At 44.0% G+C, this 18,339-nt stretch overlaps 2 protein-coding genes across 3 annotated transcripts; both read right to left on the bottom strand.

The window, feature by feature from the left end:
• Nucleotides 1–6,686: 6,686 nt before the first annotated feature.
• On the bottom strand, nt 6,687–10,163 carry rpl3 (ribosomal protein L3). Its single transcript, XM_079176943.1, has 9 exons — nt 10,143–10,163; nt 9,121–9,313; nt 8,773–8,941; nt 8,295–8,430; nt 7,917–8,103; nt 7,553–7,815; nt 7,370–7,465; nt 7,147–7,266; nt 6,687–6,777 (listed from the first exon to the last, which is right to left on the bottom strand). The coding sequence occupies exons 1-9, from the start codon at nt 10,143–10,145 to the stop codon at nt 6,733–6,735; spliced, it is 1,212 nt and encodes a 403-aa protein (XP_079033069.1). The 5' UTR covers nt 10,146–10,163; the 3' UTR covers nt 6,687–6,732.
• Nucleotides 10,164–10,655: 492 nt separating this feature from the next.
• slc25a39 (solute carrier family 25 member 39) lies at nt 10,656–18,239 on the bottom strand. 2 transcript variants are annotated; one of them, XM_079176947.1, is made up of 12 exons: nt 17,847–18,239; nt 16,293–16,398; nt 15,922–15,981; nt 15,665–15,715; nt 14,847–14,956; nt 14,695–14,762; nt 14,207–14,331; nt 13,954–14,127; nt 13,230–13,339; nt 12,718–12,799; nt 12,549–12,629; nt 10,656–11,905 (listed from the first exon to the last, which is right to left on the bottom strand). In XM_079176947.1, the coding sequence occupies exons 2-12, from the start codon at nt 16,387–16,389 to the stop codon at nt 11,787–11,789; spliced, it is 1,077 nt and encodes a 358-aa protein (XP_079033073.1). In that variant the 5' UTR covers nt 16,390–16,398; nt 17,847–18,239; the 3' UTR covers nt 10,656–11,786. The 2 variants fall into 2 exon arrangements, with proteins under 2 accessions (XP_079033073.1, XP_079033074.1); XM_079176948.1 differs by lacking the exon at nt 15,665–15,715.
• Nucleotides 18,240–18,339: the final 100 nt, after the last annotated feature.

Below are 18,339 nucleotides of genomic sequence, written 5' to 3'. Positions count from 1 at the left end.
CACCTGTGCGATCACAGATTGAAAGTTGTGCCCTGTTTTCTAATTTGGAGAGTTGTTAATCTTTTAAATTCAGTGTTCTAAGGCCCCATGTACGATGTTTCAGGATGCCCTTTATTATGTGGGGTTGCAGGCTACGAGGAAATAATACAGTTAGATCAAAGATTGCTTGTAAAACTGGTTCGGAGTGACAAACAAAACAGATTTGTCTGAATATACGGAACAATCACTGGACTAAAAGGTGCAAGTGACATTAAATCTGTGTGATGTTCCATCCAGTTCCTGACAGGTTGATTCACTCTGTAGGTGTGAGATGAAGTTTACCCTCCAACTCCTCCTCCTCTTCCTCCTCGCAGAGGGGAGCTGGAGTCCAGAGGAAGCGAGACATGCCCTTGAAGAGTCAATGCTCTTTTTTTTTGTTTGTTTCTTTGGCAGGCTAACAGAGTTGGACATTGCATAGTGATGTCAGGGAGGGTCAGGGCGAGAGCTGCAGCACTAATGCTAATGATATTATAGCCGCCAGCCGGAGCGGGGGCCCATAATGCTCAGAGGCCAGAATTCCATGCTCTGTTTGCTGGAGGGCACAAAGTGTCATTTACTGTAAATAGGACGAGAGACGGGGGGAAACCTCTCCTCTGGTCTTCTTTTGTGTCTTTTTGTATGTGTTGTGTAATTCACTTCTGGGCCTTAAGAATCTTTAACATTTGAGAATATAAAATAAGGTCTTGGACGTTTTTTCTGAGAGTTCAATGAAGAAGTATTACTACTTACTTTCAAACATAATGGTTTGGCTTAAAATGAAAAGCCCTGTTTTTGACCCTTCTACGAGCTTACTCCTAAATACAGACTGTACATAAGAAGTGGAAGTAGCCGTCGTGACGTCACCCATTGGTTTATTGTCTGCTGTTTTGAAGCCTTCTTGCCCATATTTGGAATGCGGAGGAGTGACGCAAAGACACCATATATGGCTCTGGTAGCGATCTGTCAATCAAAAGGTAGCCACGCCCTAAAGCATACTCCGCTTTATGGTCTGTTTGACTCTAAATGGACCATCATTTACTAAATGAATATCATGCTGTATTGAAGAAGACTTGAAACTAGAGATTGAGACCATAAACTCATGTTTACAATGTTTACTGAGGTAATAAATCAAGAGAGAAGTAGAGTCATTTTCTCATAGACTTCTATACAACCAGAGGAGTCGCCCCCTGGTGGACATTAGAGAGAATGCAGCTTTAAGACATCTTCAGAACCAGAGGTTGCCGCCTGCTCCTAACACTAACTTCCGCAGACTGATTAGAAACTGACGTCAACAGTAAACATAATCTACGACAAAATATATTTCCTTCAAAACATAATTCACAATGCAGTTTTGTTTTGGGATTGTAACTTTTAGGAGGCAGGTCTGGTGTAAGTAGATGGGGGGAGTCAGGCTTCATCACCAGGTCTCTCCTCTCCAGCACTTGACCCCTTGTTCTCCTCCTGCCTTTGACTCCCTCTTTTCCTCCCTCCCTCTCTCTTTCTCCCTCTCCTGCTGTGGCGATCAAAGTGTCTCTGCAGTGCCGTGTGATCAGAGCAGTGGAGGGAACCGCCTGGTGGTGGATGTTGGGGTGGGGTCACTGGAGGGGAGGTATCGGGGTGACGAGGTGAGACCTGAGGAAGAACACACTGTCTCCTCCTGGCCATGAATATTAAACACTCTCTCTGCCCGAGCCCGGCTTTGAGTTTTGGCAGGCTGGGAGGTTACATAACCTCACGTCAAACCGACAGATGACCTTTCTCTGACTTTACTGGACAACAACCTTCTGGGACAGAGAGAGCGAGCACCCATGGGAGCTGTGTGGTCACCCGAAGCCTCCGAAGCTACTGCCAACTTTAAGTCACAGAGAAAGGAGGCTGCAGTGCTTGACGTTCACTCTCTGCGGATTACCGCTCTGGACAACAAAATGCAACCTGAAATGTGTGTGGATTTTTGTCGGAGGAATGTTTATCTTTTTCCTTTGCGTGCAAACTCTGAATCTGCATGTGCAAGCCTGTGTGTGTGCGTGTGTGTGTGTGTGTGTGTGTGTGTGTGCGGCCTGTTGTTTGTGCTGACCAGAGAACAGTTGCTGACTGCGCTCACCCCGGGTTATTTTTGGGTCATGCAGAGTTGAATGGCAACAGAGAGCTATAAGCACGGTCAACCAACTGAAAAAGAAAGGGGGAAAAAATCACTGGAGCAAACATAGTCTGACATGACACGTTCACATCACCCCCTCTGCTGTATACAAGCAGCGTGGAGCTTCACCATTTCCTGAATAAAAAATATGTGGACCAAAGAGTCTGAGCTACGCCACTGCTATTTTACAAATCATCTGAAGCTTTTAAGTCCAGCTCTGAATAGAGGGCAGTTAAAAAAAAACGAAGAGGCAGAAGAAGAAAGAGAGATGAAGAGGAGGGACCAAAGTAGGCTACAGCACACAAAGTGCTTTGGGATGCGTGAAGCAAATGGAGCGCTTTGCTCTGCCCTCTGGTGGTGTGATGGGAGACGGAGAGAAGGGGCTGCCTCAGTCGGCTCAGGGAACGCCGTGTCCACGAACGGGCCTGGAATACTGATGCCACAGTGCAGGGGTGCAGGAGCTGCAGTCTGGCAGGCCCGAGAGGAACGCTCACATTCACACAGAGGACGAATGCCTTCTGTGTGATCAAATACAGCTTTAGTCAGTGCTACATGTGATGTGGATGGGAATGATCTGCATTCAAAAGTAGCACAAAACCCCATTCATCTTTTGAAGGAAGAAATGTTCCTTTGTTAGTTATTTCCACCTGTTTACATCATGACTTGTGTCGAGACTCAGTTCTAGTAAAAAAAAGTATGAAATATTATTCAAATCCTCTTAGTGAAAATTTAGCCAAAATAATTGATATATATAATCACTGATATAAAACAAATATTATATTTGTGGAGCTGGAACCAGCTAATGTGATATTTGTGTTTAATACATGACTTAGAGCACAGACACAAATACAGAAATAACCCTTAAATATGGTCCAACTTTTGCAGACATTTGTGTTGATGTAGGAGCCCTTTGCTCATTGTCAGAAGATGGTTTAAATGAGCAGAATTGTTGATTAATTATCAATCGATCGATGTATTACTCCAACACTCAATTAAATTCCACTCGGTCCAGGCAGGATAACAGATCCTAACAGTAGACGATCAGTCAGATAGTCACCATTGGACCACTGGTAGCCGAGCCTGTGGCCTCCTTCAGTGTGTGCTCGTCCCCTCCGACAGTCTGTCCTCCTGTCAGACGCCGCGCTGCAGCACCACCCAGCCACTTCCCTCACTCTGCAGGACGGACCGCCGCTGACTCTGTGCCAGCCGGCCGGCGGCGATGCCAGGACACACACCAACACACAGATGCACACACCTACTTACGCGTACAAGCAACTGCACACACTCACACGCACTCACATAACTCAAACGCTTGGCACTCCTCTCTGCTGTCCCAGCATGCACCCTGGTTACCTGGCTGCTGTCCCACTAGCAACAGCTGCTACCTCAGGACTGGACTGGAGGTTCCACTGCAGGATAGCGCGCGCGCGCACAAACACACACACACACACGCAGTCGGATAAAGTAGTGACACAGATAATACTGGCTTCATTCATTCCTGGCTCTGAGGAGAGCTCGTTTGAGATAATAAAGGACTGAACCGATGAGGAGCCGGGCCGGGGCCACCCCAAAGTCCCCGTACCAGAGTCAAACGGTGATAGGTAAACGGTGAATGGACTTGCTTTTATATATATATTTATATGTATTCCAACCACTAAAAGCACTTTACAATACCTGGAGGAGCCCGAGGAATCAAACTGCCAGCTCTATCACCTGAGCCACAGCCGCCCCCTCATGTGGTTGGCTTGTTAGTGTCATGAATGGATCGCTGATCCTCCAGATGAAGTGACAGTCAAGCAAACAACTACAAGGACATGAAAATGACTACAAAATGACCACAATAGGACCACAAACAACCTTCAAAAGATGCAGAATGACAACAAAGAGACACAAAACTACCACAAAATTACAAAAAATAACACCAAAAGGAACAAACAATAAAGGCATACTAAACGGCCACGAAGAGACAAAAATGACCACAATTTGCTGCAAAACGACTACAAAGTCAAGCAACAATATCCACAGATGTGCAAAATAACCACAACAAGATGCAAAATGATAATAAAGGGATACTAAATGAAAGAGACACAAAATGACCAGAAATTGATGGAAAATGACAACCACAATACACAAAATAACCTTGAAGACATGCAGAAGGACAACAAAAAGACACAAAACAACCTCACAATTATGGAAAACAACACCAAGGAGATGTAAAATTACAATAAAGGGATACTAAACGACAATAAAGAGACACAAAAGCACCACAAATTGCTGCAAAACAACAATAAACACAGATGTGTAAAATAACCACAGAGATGCAAAATGATGATAAAAGGAAACTAAACGACCACAAGAAGACACAAGACGACCATAAATTAAACGACTACAAGGTCAAACAAAATAACCACAAAAAGATGCAAAATGACAAGAAAGTGAAGTAAAACAACCACAGATATGACAAAACAACCTCAAAGACACGCAGAATGACAGCAAAGGGACACTGAATGATTGGGGGTGTTGCTCCTGAGTTACATGTCTCAGTCCAGGGGCCGTTGCCTCATCTGTCCATGACTGTAGGACTTTTGGAGTTACAAACAGTAGCTATTGATTGACATTATTTCATATTAGAAGATGTTTATTAGGCATTGGTTTATTAAACTGATTAATTTACAGTTTATTATTGCTGAGAACCAGGACTTTAAAGTCTAGTCTTAAAACATTTGACTTATGTACCCCTATTCTTTGAATCCGTGCCCCAGTCTGCCTCACTGGTCCTGGGCTCTGAGGAGAGCTCATTTGAGATGATGGAGGATTGAACTAATAGAGGGGAATGGAGCAGACGGGGCTCCATGAAAAGTGCACAGAGATGCTGTTTGAGCAGATGCACAAGGTCATAAAGAGAGCGCCTGCTGGGACACCGAAAACTCACCTGAACGGGACAGAGGGAGCAATTAACGGCGTAACTCTGCACCGTTAACGGTCACATTTAGCAGGGGCGGGGGGGGGGGGGGGGGGGGGGGGGTATTATGTAAAGCAGCGCTGTGTGGGAGCTTTGAAGTGCAGCTCTGCAGCAGGGCAGAGGTCAGAGCCTCTGGAGGTTGTTACGCAACAGCAGGGCCCATCTCCATGACTGTCCTCTGGCCACAGTGACACGGGGCTTCACCCGCTCCCTCCTCACACATGCACTGATACTTCATTTTTCGGGGACCTCAGTTCATCACAAGTGTCCTTTAGAGGATATTTTGTGCTTCGGTGGAGAAAACGTCAAACTCTTGAAATGTTGCTCAAACGGAGAGCGACTGTCCCTCAGCTCCCTCGACTGCTGGGTTAATAGGAGGAAAGGTGGGACCTTGAAAAAAAAAATCCTTTCAGGAAATCCACATTTCTGCTAAGAGTGCTGAATATTATGCAGAGATGTCTCAGAGAGGCGTTTTGCAGGACATCCAAGGGGCCTGCGGAGGCCTCTCAGGGTCCTCCTCATTACCTGCTGAAGTGGAGGTTTTAGTTTTGGCAGTGATGAGTCAGAATGGATGATGTCGGGGCTTAATTACCGCACCGTGACCAAGAGTTCTGTTGTCAGCCGAATGCAAGCCTTATAGCTCAAGGACACATATAGCCGGTTAAAACATGCAATGTTAGCTTAAACCCGGCGTCTCGCTGTCCATCAGTTCTGCATAGGTGGCTGCTCTCGTCACAGCTGAGGTCAACCTTCTAGGCTGCAGCACAGGAGGCCGGTCACGCTTTAACAAGTTAGTTTACTCTAGTACACATCTCACGTACTTGTACGGTCATTGAGCATTTCCTTTTCATGCTGTGATGTACTTTTACTCCACTCAGCTCAGAGGAATATTGTACTTTCCTCCACAAACGTTAACGCGGTGTAAGATTTAACTGCCCAACAGTAAATAAAAGCTGAAATGATAAGTTTACCGACCAAACAGTTTAACTATTTTAAGAACCGACTGAAGTCTTTTTAATATGTAAAATGCAACATTTCACAGTTACAGCTTTGCCAAATGTAATTTTTAGTTTTGACAACTGGTCAGACAAAAGCAATCTGAAATCACGTTGCTCTTGGTAGTTGCTGTAGATTATACAAGAAAGGTAGATGCACTTTTACATTTTCTTAAGTTTCAGATCAAATGATCAGGACTCTGGAGCCCTACTAGTTATAAAATCAGTGATACGTTTTTGCATCGAGTACTATACTATTGCTTTTTTTACTTATTGTACCAGTTTTACATTTAAAAGAGTTTAATTGGTATTTTTACTTCAGTGTTGTAGCTTTTAATGTTTTACAAGTTTATCGACTTCCATGAGCCGATGGTATATGTATAATAATAAGTTAAATTAATTGACAAAGACAATACATAACTTTCCATAAACACTGACTCATGTTGAGCGCATCCACACTAAACTCAACCCATTGGACATCAGCAGCTTCTGCAAATACCTTCATCTATATACAATCACGTAAATAAAAATTGCAGAGACATAATCTTTGGTTTTTTTTCTTTTTATTAAACAACTCTGCAGAAAGGTGGTGGTGGTCAAAGCAGAGACATGTGAGGACTTTATGCAGTCTCTTCCTTGACAATGCGGTCCTTCTTGAGTGGTCCCTGTGAGAAGAGAGGAAATACAGAAATCAGTTTCTTGCTAAAACGTTTGAGGTCCATGAGTCTGCTCAAAGCAGCCGCTTGTTTCCAGAGAGTGAACAGGGAGCAAGCACAAGGCACTGCTCCCCTGCCTCACCGGAGCATCACTATAGCACTGGAATGGAACCCATTGTTCACACTGAAGACTGAACCAGGTTACGATCAGTGCATGGAAACTTAAAACATGCAGGAGATTGACTTAATGAAACATTTAGGATTTGGTTCCACCATGTGTGCTACATCACATTTGGGGCTCATAAGTTTGTTCACTAGTATCTTAGCGGCGACTAGGAAAATAGATTTTATGCACATGAAGGGTCGAGTAAGTCGTACCATGAACGCCTTCTTCTCCTCGGCGGTCTGGAAGCGGCCGTGACCGAACTTGGAGGTGGTGTCGATGAACTTGAGGTCGATCTTCTCCAAAGCACGACGGCTGGACTGCACCAGCAGAGACTGGAAGAGAGAAACAATGAAGTTTAACACTAGCTGCAGGTACACGGGAGGCCATTAGGAAAATATGTCCAGTATAAATATAACAACTACAATGTGTCCTCACCTTGCGCAGAGTCAGAACCCTCTTCTTGACGCCAACAACACAGCCCTTCACCATGACGAAGTCATTGGTCACATCTCCATAGTGGACGAATCCACCCTGTAATAAAACAAAAGGGGGGTAAAGTGAGTTTCCTTCCAGTGAAAGTTGCATTAACTGAAGTACGGGATCATCACAGTCACTCACCAGGGGGTTGATGCTCTTGTTGGACAGATCGTACTCTGTGGAGGCGTTGTTCTTCACCAGCTTCCCATCCTTGGTGTGGTAGCCCTGGCCAATCTTGTAGATCTTCTTGTTGATCTCTGTGCGGTGGTGGTAACCCTTCTGACCAGCACGGGCAACAGAGAAGGCAACACGGGCAGGATGCCAGGCCCCGATACAGGCCACCTTACGCAGACCACGATGGGTTTTGCGGGGAAGCTTCTTTGTGTGCCAACGGCTGGTGACACCTGGGAGGACGAGAGATTTTAGTTATTACTGAATAGATACACAGCTCATCATTTAAGCTAAATAAAGCCTACATAAGCAATCAACTCTAAACTGCTCTTACCTTTGTATCCGTGGCCCTTGGTGATACCAATGACGTCGATCATCTCGTCCTGGGTGAAGACAGTGTTGATGGCCACAGCCTGCTCCAGCTTCTCGCGGGCCCAGTCCACCTTGTCTGAGATGTTTCCGCCGTTGAGCTGCACCTCCATCAGGTGAGACTTCTTCTGCCTCACGGGCAGCAGACGCATCTGCACAGATATTAACGCAGGTCAGAACAGAGACAATAATCTGTACAGAGACACGTTTAGCTGTGTAGTCTCAGAAGGAAGGCAGCATGGAAAGATCTCCTCATATGTGTCGGGCGCCATGCCTGACGCAAGATCCGTGGTCTCATCACTGACGACTAAGACATAGAACAGGCCAACCTAATGGTACTAACCTGTGTGTGGGCGATGATGCGGATGACCTGGCAGTACTTCTTCATGGAAGCAAAGTCCTTCTCCAGCTGCTTCTTGCCCTCGTCGTCCTGCCATTTCTTGCAGTATTTGGTGAAAGCCTTCTTCTTGGACTTGTACCTGAGAGCACGCAGCGTAGAGGGGACAGAGGTTGGCACTGGTCCTTCATAACCCCCAGAAGGGGGCCAGCGGAAGAACACAGTGCGTAGCTATTCGCCCTCCCCCTCCATGTGGACAGGGGCGCTGTACCAGCTAGTTTTCGGCTCATGGCGCAGTTTCTAAGAAGCACTTTCCACTGGCCAGAGGAGCCCGGAGCTCATCAGGGCACAGGGCACCTGAGCGGAGCTGCCAGAGGGGCCACCGTAATGTTAGACTCACTCAGTGAAAACACAGATCTTACAAAATTTCCACTGGGCAACTAACACTCGCTTCATATACTAAAAATTATTGTGTTAGTCTCACCAGTTCCTGTAGAACCGACGTTTGCACTCGTCACTGACGTGCTCGGCGAAGATGGTCTTGAAGGACCGCAGGCCACGGGGTGTGTTGACGTAACCCACAACGCCGACCACAATCATGGGAGGTGTCTCCAAGATGGTCACGGCCTCAACCACTTCCTTCTTGTTCACCTCTGCAGAGGAAAAATATAGAAGTTAAGCTTTGTTTTTATGTACTCTTGGTCACCATTCATTGGTATTGACTGTGCTCAGTGCTCGACATTCAGCAAGGGTTTAAAGCCCATTATGTCCGCCCGTCGAGAGACTCATCATAGACAGAAGTTAATAATCAATTTAATCAGATTCCACTCACTGGAGCCAGGTCTGTCGACCTCGCGGACGATGTGTGTCATGCCGGCCTTGTAGCCCAGGAAGGCCGTCAGGTGCACGGGCTTGGTGGGGTCATCCTTGGGGAAGCTCTTGGCCTTACCCCGGTGACGACGACTCCTCTTGCGGGGCAAGAAGCCCAGGGATCCATGCCGAGGAGCCGAAAACTTACGGTGAGACTGTGGAGGGGAACAAACAGTTGACGTTAGCACCGAGCTAACAACGATGCTGTGCTACCTCAAGTGACTTAGCGTTAAGCTATTAGGTCTCGGACACAGTATGGCTAGCTTAACATGCATGTTATGTAGTCGATCACTGAGAAGAGATACAAAATTCGGTTTAATGCTAAAACGTTGAGGTCCATGCGTCTGCTCAGAGCAGCCACTTGTTTCCAGAGAGTGAACAGGGAGCAAGCACAAGGCACTGCTCCCCTGCCTCACCGGAGCATCACTATAGCACTGGAATGGAACCCATTGTTCACACTGAAGACTGAACCAGGTTACGAACAGTGCATGGAAACTAAAAACATGCAGGACATTAGAAGTAATGCTATATTTAAATACAGCTAACCTACTTACAGTAGATTGCATGCAACCATGCATACAAGTGAGCTAATGCTAACCACGCTATTGGCATGGTTAGCATTAGCTCACTTGTATGCATGGTTGTCTGACAAATCGAGGTCCCCTAAGCTTTTATTGAGTAGCCACTAATCAATTAATACAACTAAATATACAATAATAGTTCCACAGTTATGTTTATGTCGGAAATTAGAAGCAGCGGCCTATGTCAAGCTGCCATTTTGGATCCCAGGTTGCCGGCATGACTAAGTCTGAATCCCTACTATTGAAATATCAGACTGAAATAACACAAAAATATATCCAAGACAGTAAGAAACATCTGTCATAAGAGTGATATGAGTGGCTAAAATAAGTACATTGTGACGGATGTGTCAGATAACCGATGGATATCTGTCGACAGCGCCAGAAGCAGAGAGATAACACTCACCATCTCGTCTTCAATCCGATTCAAAGAGGCCTGCTTATGGGCAAGACGCTGGTATATATACACAGCAAATATCGCGAGATTCGGCGAGACTATCCTCAGAGAAGATAGAAGGTCCGCCCACGTTTATTTCACCCGGAAGATGTTGTTTAGCTCAGACCTTTTATGTTATTTACTTGGACGATACAAACATATGTGAAATATTTCGTTGCTATTCAAGTACTGTACATTCATACACACTGTATTTCACATAAATTGGCTAGGAAACAACATGAATGTCTTTTAGTCAATTTAGAATACAACTGTACTGAAAGAGTTACTTTGAACTTGTGTGTATATTTAATGAAATGTACAGTTTGATGTTTGGTTTGTGTATTTTCTTATTTTATTTAAACTATTGTCATGCCCTATATTATGAACAATAGCCTTTCTCAATCCTAACTAATGTACATATTGTTAAATGATGGTCATTTACAAACTCCGAAATACAAAATAATCACACGTGATATAATCAAGCTGTCTCAAAGTTTATTACCATTTCAGCCATACACATCATTTTACACTTTTCAGGTTAAGGCAGCAATATTTTGATTTATGATCCAGTGTAAATTCAAAGCATTTTATCACCGGCATGCCCCCGGTGGAACGTTTGGGAAGCCTCTTGTGTTTACTTCCTCACATCACGTCTTTGCAAAATGTAAGACGATCGGTGTGGAATCAGAAAGCTGGCAGCAGCAGCTTCCACAGAAAATTGTGCTCAAATCTTCAATTCTTGTAATATAGTCATAGCATAAAATGCTAAATTCATGCACCAAAGAAAACACATCTTCAGGGAAGGCGTGCTTAATCAGGCTTTGTGTTTGGTAGACTGTAGTTTCCTCCAGGTATGAGAACAGAAAAGAGGCTTTCACTCAACTAAACATAAAAACATGTTCTTGTCTGTCTGATTAAATTACACAGAACTTGTCTTTGCAAATGTAAAGTGCTACAGATGATCAAATCTATCCAGTACACAAAACACATTTGTCAGCCATCTACTCGGATGTCAAAACATATCTTGCCGTACTGCTTCAGGAATGCAGTAAAGCGAATGCCGGGTGGACCAGATTATCTGGATCCTGTGCTGAATGGAGCTCAACACGCCATGCAGTCGGACTCAGGCAATGCAAAAAGTGGGAATTAGAAAGTTTTCCTCTGACTCATGCAACAGTACTGATGTGCAGTTTAAGCACTAAAGAGGGTTTGAATTTTCCCATCAAGCGTTTACGCCGCCATCCTCCACAGATTTATCATTATTATTGTAAAATATGCACGCAGGTGTGATTCATGTAGTTTGTCTCCTCGCTGAAGCCCTGATAAAACCTTCTTATTTCAAGATACCTGTTTAAAGTTAATCACACATAAAGTCTGTGGTCCAGGACAGAATCTCAGTCTCCAGACCTGTTGCTCATTGTTCTGTTCATTCAAGTCTCATCACCGTCACTGTGTTTACATTTCCAGAGAGCAGCTGTGAAATGTGGGAGAACGTTCTTCATTTATGTTCACATTAAACCAAACCCAGGCACTGCCCGTTCCTCACGCTTCTGTTTGAGGAGACGCTGTTCTCGCTGTCTTGATAGTAATGGAACGGACAGCAAACACAATCGCTCAGGATCCCAGTCGTTCTCGATCAAGGTTCATCTCTTGGAAGAAGGCCTTTCCAAACTCGTAGGTGCTGATCATGACGGCACACGCTGGAGCCACTTTGATCACTCTGGGCATGAAACCTGGAGGAAACGCACACATACGTGTTCACTGACGAGCTTTTATTTATTACATAACACAAGACAGAATACAGTAAGGTTGGGTTTCACCAACAAGGATTCATTTAAACGAATATTAGATTCAGAGTTCAGCAAAACTAGATGTTAAAACGATTAAATCCAGATTTTAAATTAAGCAGTAAATCCAAGTCTATTGATTCAAACCAAAGTTATAATTTAATCAATCTGAATTACATAAATCATAACAAATAAATAAATACATTTGCATGCTGTCAGGACCTAGTGAATATGCTATAATAGAGGGGGAACTGTTAACTTCCACCTGCTCTGTATTCCTTTATAAAACCTTATATTGTGTGCTAGCTAGTTGTTAGCCTAACACCACTCAACTGGTACAACTGCATTTTTTTCACTCCCATGTTTGAAATGTTGGTACAATCTTCCTGCTCAGCTCAGTTTCCTTACTGAACTTCAGCAGCATGTCTGTCTGTGAACTTTCCTTCAAGGAACTTGATTATTTTTCCTCAATCCAGCTCAAAAAGGCTATTTTACAGGTTAAACCTGCTCCAGTGGAAGTGAACTTAATACTGTGATTTAAAGTGAAACCATGATTTAATTATAAATCCTTGTTGGTCTATGTGTGTACCTGCAAAAAGGCCTCTGTAGCCCATCTCAGCCCATATTTCCTTCATCATGTGCCATGTGGACGTCGTCCTCTTTAAGGACGCTAGGAGGAACAGGAAGTTACTGTTTAGAACACACTACACATACATGAATAAATGCATGTCACTTAAGTACAGATGTTAAGTTCAGACCTCCCAGAGAATCCATCTCTCCCAGCTGGATCTGTCTCCGCGTCTTCACCACGTCAAAGGGCAGCGTCAGGATGGCGGCGATCTAGACACCATGACAGAGGAAACAGTCGTATACCGGACAGTACACAGGTGCAACACTTCAAACTGTTAGATATGATCCGTGTGTGAGGGATAACGGTTCATATGAGCAGCTGTATTATTGTAGGAACATAACAGTGTGAATGTGGGTCAGCTCCTGACTCTCTAACATCTCCCTGACGATGCATTCACTGCCCACAGCTGGAACCGGAAACCTTGTTGTTTCAGATATTTAGTTATTGTGAGTGTGAGTGTTATTGTGATACAGTTCACGTCAGGGTTTCTCAAGGTTGTATTTTATTTGTTCTCCCCTTGAGTTTAAGCTGAAAATATGTTGGATTACATCGAGTCATGTATTTGATCTTGCTATCATGTTGACTGGTTGCAGCACCAGGTGAACAGGTGTGTGGTTACATTAGAGGTGAAGTACTTACAGCTCCAGAGACGGCTCCGGCTGTGAAGCTGATGGAGAAGTTGGCCTGAGTCACTCGGGACCGTTCACACAGCCGGGCCTTCACCAGTTCATAGTTAAACCAGTACAATGCTGCAAATACACACACACACACACACACACACACACACACACACACACACACACACACACACACACACACACACACACACACACACACACACACACACACACACACACACACACACACAGGGACGTTTGATGCTTTGCTCCACATGACAGCCGTCTTACACTCGTAAAAAGATCTGTAGAGTTTTTCCTCATCTGACTCAAGGTTCTAAGGACAGAGGACGTCTTATACTGTACACACTAAAACTGTGTTTTGTGATGTTGGGCGAAATAAATAAAACTGATTGACGAGTCTCATCAAGTGAAGGTTCTGAATAATGACAGGAAAACTAGAGAGAAACCGTGATGGAGATGTTTTCTTTCTTCCCAATACTGTACGTCTAGAACAAGAATATTGAGTATTATTGAGTATTTAGAGAATCAACCTGTTGTACATAACAGCAACAGTCGAGTGAAATATGCTGCAGGAGAAGTTCGATAAGGTTCTATGGAGGATAAGATTCTTCCACCGTACCAACCAGATTTGAAGTCCACAAAGGACGAATGTTTGAAAGATGTAACAGAGATTCTTCTCATGAAGTATCACTATGTGTGGCATCGTGTGGCGCTGCTCTCACCAGAGAAGGGTACGTCTCTGAGGACGGTGGGTCCCCAGCCCCTCCACAGTGACAGCAGCCCGTCCTGAGCCACAGCCGAGCGGATACACACCCGCAGCTCGCTGTAGGGCAGCCGGCGGGACTGCATCTTGGTCCTGACCAGCTCCAGAGGGCTGATCACCGTCACGGCCCCCACTGCAAAAACCACACGGGAGTCAAACACCCGTTCAACACACTGAAGTTGGGATATCTACGCGTGCTTCAATGGACTTACATCTGGCCAGACCACCAGCAACTAGAGGGACGAGGCTGCCCTGGAAACCCAGACCGAACCTCAGGAAGTCCCGCAGCTGGTCGTAGCAGGTGAAGTAGATGACCGTGGCAGGTACAGCCATGACCCTGCACACACACACACACACACAATTAAATTGTTATTGATGTTTTTAGGTGTCTATAATACGTCCACAGCAGTACTTTACTCTCATGCCGGTACTGCTGTCTGGTAATACACTGACTATGGAGAAGAACCTCATACAACCACACATTAAACTGTTACTTTAACCTTCAAAGAAGTTATTTGTAAATGCTGTTTCCATTCTAAAACTATTTACAGAGGAAACACCTTATATTACGACACAAGTAGAAAAAAGCTAAAATACTAAATACCAGAATAAAACATCTATTGGCCTCTTATATCATTATCTCTCTCAGCCAAACATAAACACACGTAATCTGAACGTTTTCTTGAGTTTAGACACTCACAGTGTTGGAGGTAGTCCGCTCCACAGAGACCTGAGTCCTTCATGTCGAGTGATTTTCACAAAAGCATCCTGTGGAATAAACAGACAAACATGTTGAGCACACTTTGATTCATTTTGTAGGTAAAGTGAAGCCGCTGATGTTCTTGTACTCACCAGCGTCCCACTGAAATGCGTGGGTGTTTTGTACCAGCTGGTGAGACTGGTTCTATTCTGACACACGTAGATGTGATCCATCAGTCCATTACAATACAGGAAACATTTCCCTGTGAGAGACGAACAAGCAGCGGTCAGCAGGGATATAAATACTGTATGAGCCACAGCAATCACCAGATAACATATCCAAAACATCCGACACAAGTGTCTGAATACTAGCATGTTTTACAGTATATCATCCATTTGATTAATGATACATGTGATGGCAATGACCACAGAGTCACTCACAAGATAACACAGGGCTGTCCTCGTCACTGCTTACTTTGTGTGTTTATTTAGAGCTGGTTTAAGATACGACTAGTGACAAAAAAGTCAAATAAACTCTAAAAAAAGATTATTTACCAACCTGCTTCTAAATACAGATATTAACATGTGGAAATATCGCAGGAAACAAAAACATAACATTTACTGAGACAGGGTTACGAGTGAGCAAGAGTGAAGAAAGGTTGAATAAGAGGCACTGAGGTTCATGTTCAACTGTAAAATCTCTACCAACATGAAATGGTATTTTACGACCAGGTACAAAACTGCAGCCACACAACGAACAGATACAACTGAAGACCATGTAGTGAAACAAAAACATACACATGAAACACATGGATCTATTTGCAAAAAGGGTTATTTTTGTTTTTATTGCCAAGAGATGTTTGTCGGGTGAGCGTGTGCCCCCACACACACAAAGCTGTGCTGGGCAACTGTGTTTTTTGTGCAACTGTGGTGAAGTTTCAGCATGCAGCGACGGCGGGTCAAATACTTACACTTGGAAGGGCGGATGACGCCGCCCCACGGTGCAGATTCACAGGCTAAAGCTACGGAGAAAAAAGCAAAAAAGCAGGCCAGATAAAGGCCGAGGAGAGCGGTGGAGAAACAAAGAACAGATGTCGTGGGGTTAGAAAAGCATCCAGGTACACAAGGATGGCACTCACAAGCAGCTGTTACAAGCAAAGCCAGTGTTTCATCAACCAAGTTAATCTATGATCTAAAACCACAGAAGAAGAAAAGCTCCGTGTCTTACCGTGGTGGAACGGCTTTTGCTGAGCCTGCAGCCTGATCTTCACAACGTCCAGCGGTGTGACTGTGAACAAATTAATGTAATTATTATTTTATAGATTATATCAGTCTTCAGCTAAAACTGATGCAGTCTAATAGTCCTGCAGTACAAATGAAGGTTAGCACGGTTAGTTTGAGAGATGTGTTGATCGTAGTGTTTGGGTATTTCTTAGTTTTATCTTGGTGTACCGAAAAAAACTGGCAACTTAGTGTTAGACTTTGGGGACTACAAACCAATTGTGTGCACAAGAGCGAACATTGTGGAAAACTGCATTGGAAAGAGTAAATTAAACAGACTTAAGTTGCTTTTTCTACTCTTTGTTTTCGTGATCTCACCAAAAATAGACGTGAGGAGGGCTCCAGTGCCAGAAGCCAGCATCTGCTGCACTGGAGAGATCGCAGCCACGGAGCCGCCGCCGGCCTGCTCCCCCATCCTGCCCACCTGTCAGAACCAAAATAAACCCACACAGTGAGAACAATGTGTTCTTCAACTGAACTTCACTGAGGTTGGTGGTCTACACGAGCAGTTTGGGTGTCGTTATGTCAGATTGTGGATTGTGTGACAACTGCTCCTGAGATGCTCCCGAGTTTGTGTCATAGCAACTAAAATCTGGTTAAAAAAAGTGTTATCCAACAATAATAGAAGTTAAAAATGAATGTTGCGATTCAGATTATTACAGCGCAGTAAAGTCAGACCTTGGTTGGTGTGAGTTGGGTAAGTCGAGGCGTAGTTGTTATAAAGTATTCGTTGAAACATTGTGATAGCTTATCTACGATGTCAGCAGACAGCCAGTGAGAGCCTCACCTCCTGATAAAGGGAGTGGGTAGCAGCAGATAAATAAACATTAACAATAAATACTAATATGGAACAAAAACTAATGAAGATAAACCAATAAATGCCCCAAATAAAGTCTCAGCTTCTGAGATGTTAATGTTTTTTTAGAAATGATTCACCGTAGCAGCAAATCCATCGGTAGGAGCAAAGATGTTTCAGCTGGATAAGTAATATTTCAAATATTCACTACGTCACCTGTGTGGTTGCGTTTGCTGCCCTTGGTACTGTACTTCTGTTCCTAATTGTACTTTAGTGTGACAGTTGAAGCCACTTGGCCCTCAAGGTTTGTCTGCCAAATAAGCTGCCTCTCCCAAACGGTTTTCATATGAACAGAGACCACTGACTTTTACATCACCAGGGCAGTTACTTAACCGCTACAGTTACACATCCTTTGCACAACTCTACTACACTTACAACATGAATAACATACATTAAACGTACTCCTACTTTGTTTGTTTGTCTATCATATTTTATTCTAATTTTTCTATTTTTAAATTATGTCTTTAACCATTGCAAGTTTATTGTCGCACCAAGAATCCAAGCCAAGAATCAAATCAAAACAATCAAACAAACACACAAACATGTCGCCACATGTGTCCTAAACTAACAGAAAGTTCCCTGTCACCTTCACTTGTAAACTACACAACGTTGCATGAAAGACCTTCATCACGTCTCATTCTGGATACAACCTACATGACAGTCATGTTGACAGCACACACGTTACTGAAACAACAGAGCTAACGGTAAAGCTGCGTAGACAGTATTGTGTGATAGTACACTCTGTCCTCTTTTTACCACCATTAGCTTGCTAAGATCACGTGTTTAATACACTAAATAAATAACGGTACATCTTAATCCACACGTAAGGAGGAGGAAACGTCAGTATGCCAAACGTGATGAAATATATAACTTGTAACGTTAGGGTTAGATAACTGTCAGCATTTAAGTCACATTTAGCTGGGTAGCTAACTAGCTAACGTTAGCTTTTGTAACGAAACAACGTTGCCTGGGAAGCTAACGTTAGCTAGCTACACAGCTACAGTTCAGTTACTCACCTCTACTTTAGCTACCAGTGTCGTTGTGAAATAGAAGCCTCTTCTTCACCCATTTCAGTTAAACGTTTCCACGTTTAAGAGCTATAGCGTTAAGCCCCTCTGTCGTGCTGCCATTTATTCGTGTTCTCAGTTACGGATAACATGTTTTGGATTATTATTATTACAAAATGTCAGATCTCCTCTGGCCCAGCCCCCTCCTGCTGCTGTCGGTCTGGCGCCGCCTGGTGGACACGTCACTGAGGTGCGACGCAGCTGCCAAACAAGTTTATGACCGTTAGTCAACAGCGACGTGTTCAGACAAAGCAAACGGCCAAACAACTTCAATGAACTTTATCATACAAATTTCATTAAAAAAACAACTCTCTCTCTCTCTCTCTCTCTCTCTCTCTCTCTCTCTCTCTCTCTCTCTCTCTCTCTCTCTCTCGCTCTCTCTCGCTCTCTCTCTCTCTCGCTCTCTCGCTCTCTCTCTCTCTCTCTCTCTCTCTCTCTCTCG

Source organism: Pholis gunnellus (assembly GCF_910591455.1).
Source record: "Pholis gunnellus genome assembly, chromosome: 17".
Lineage (NCBI taxonomy): Eukaryota > Metazoa > Chordata > Actinopteri > Perciformes > Pholidae > Pholis > Pholis gunnellus.
The sequence above is the reverse complement of the archived record's forward strand: the minus strand, read 5'-3'. Positions and strand labels throughout refer to the sequence as shown.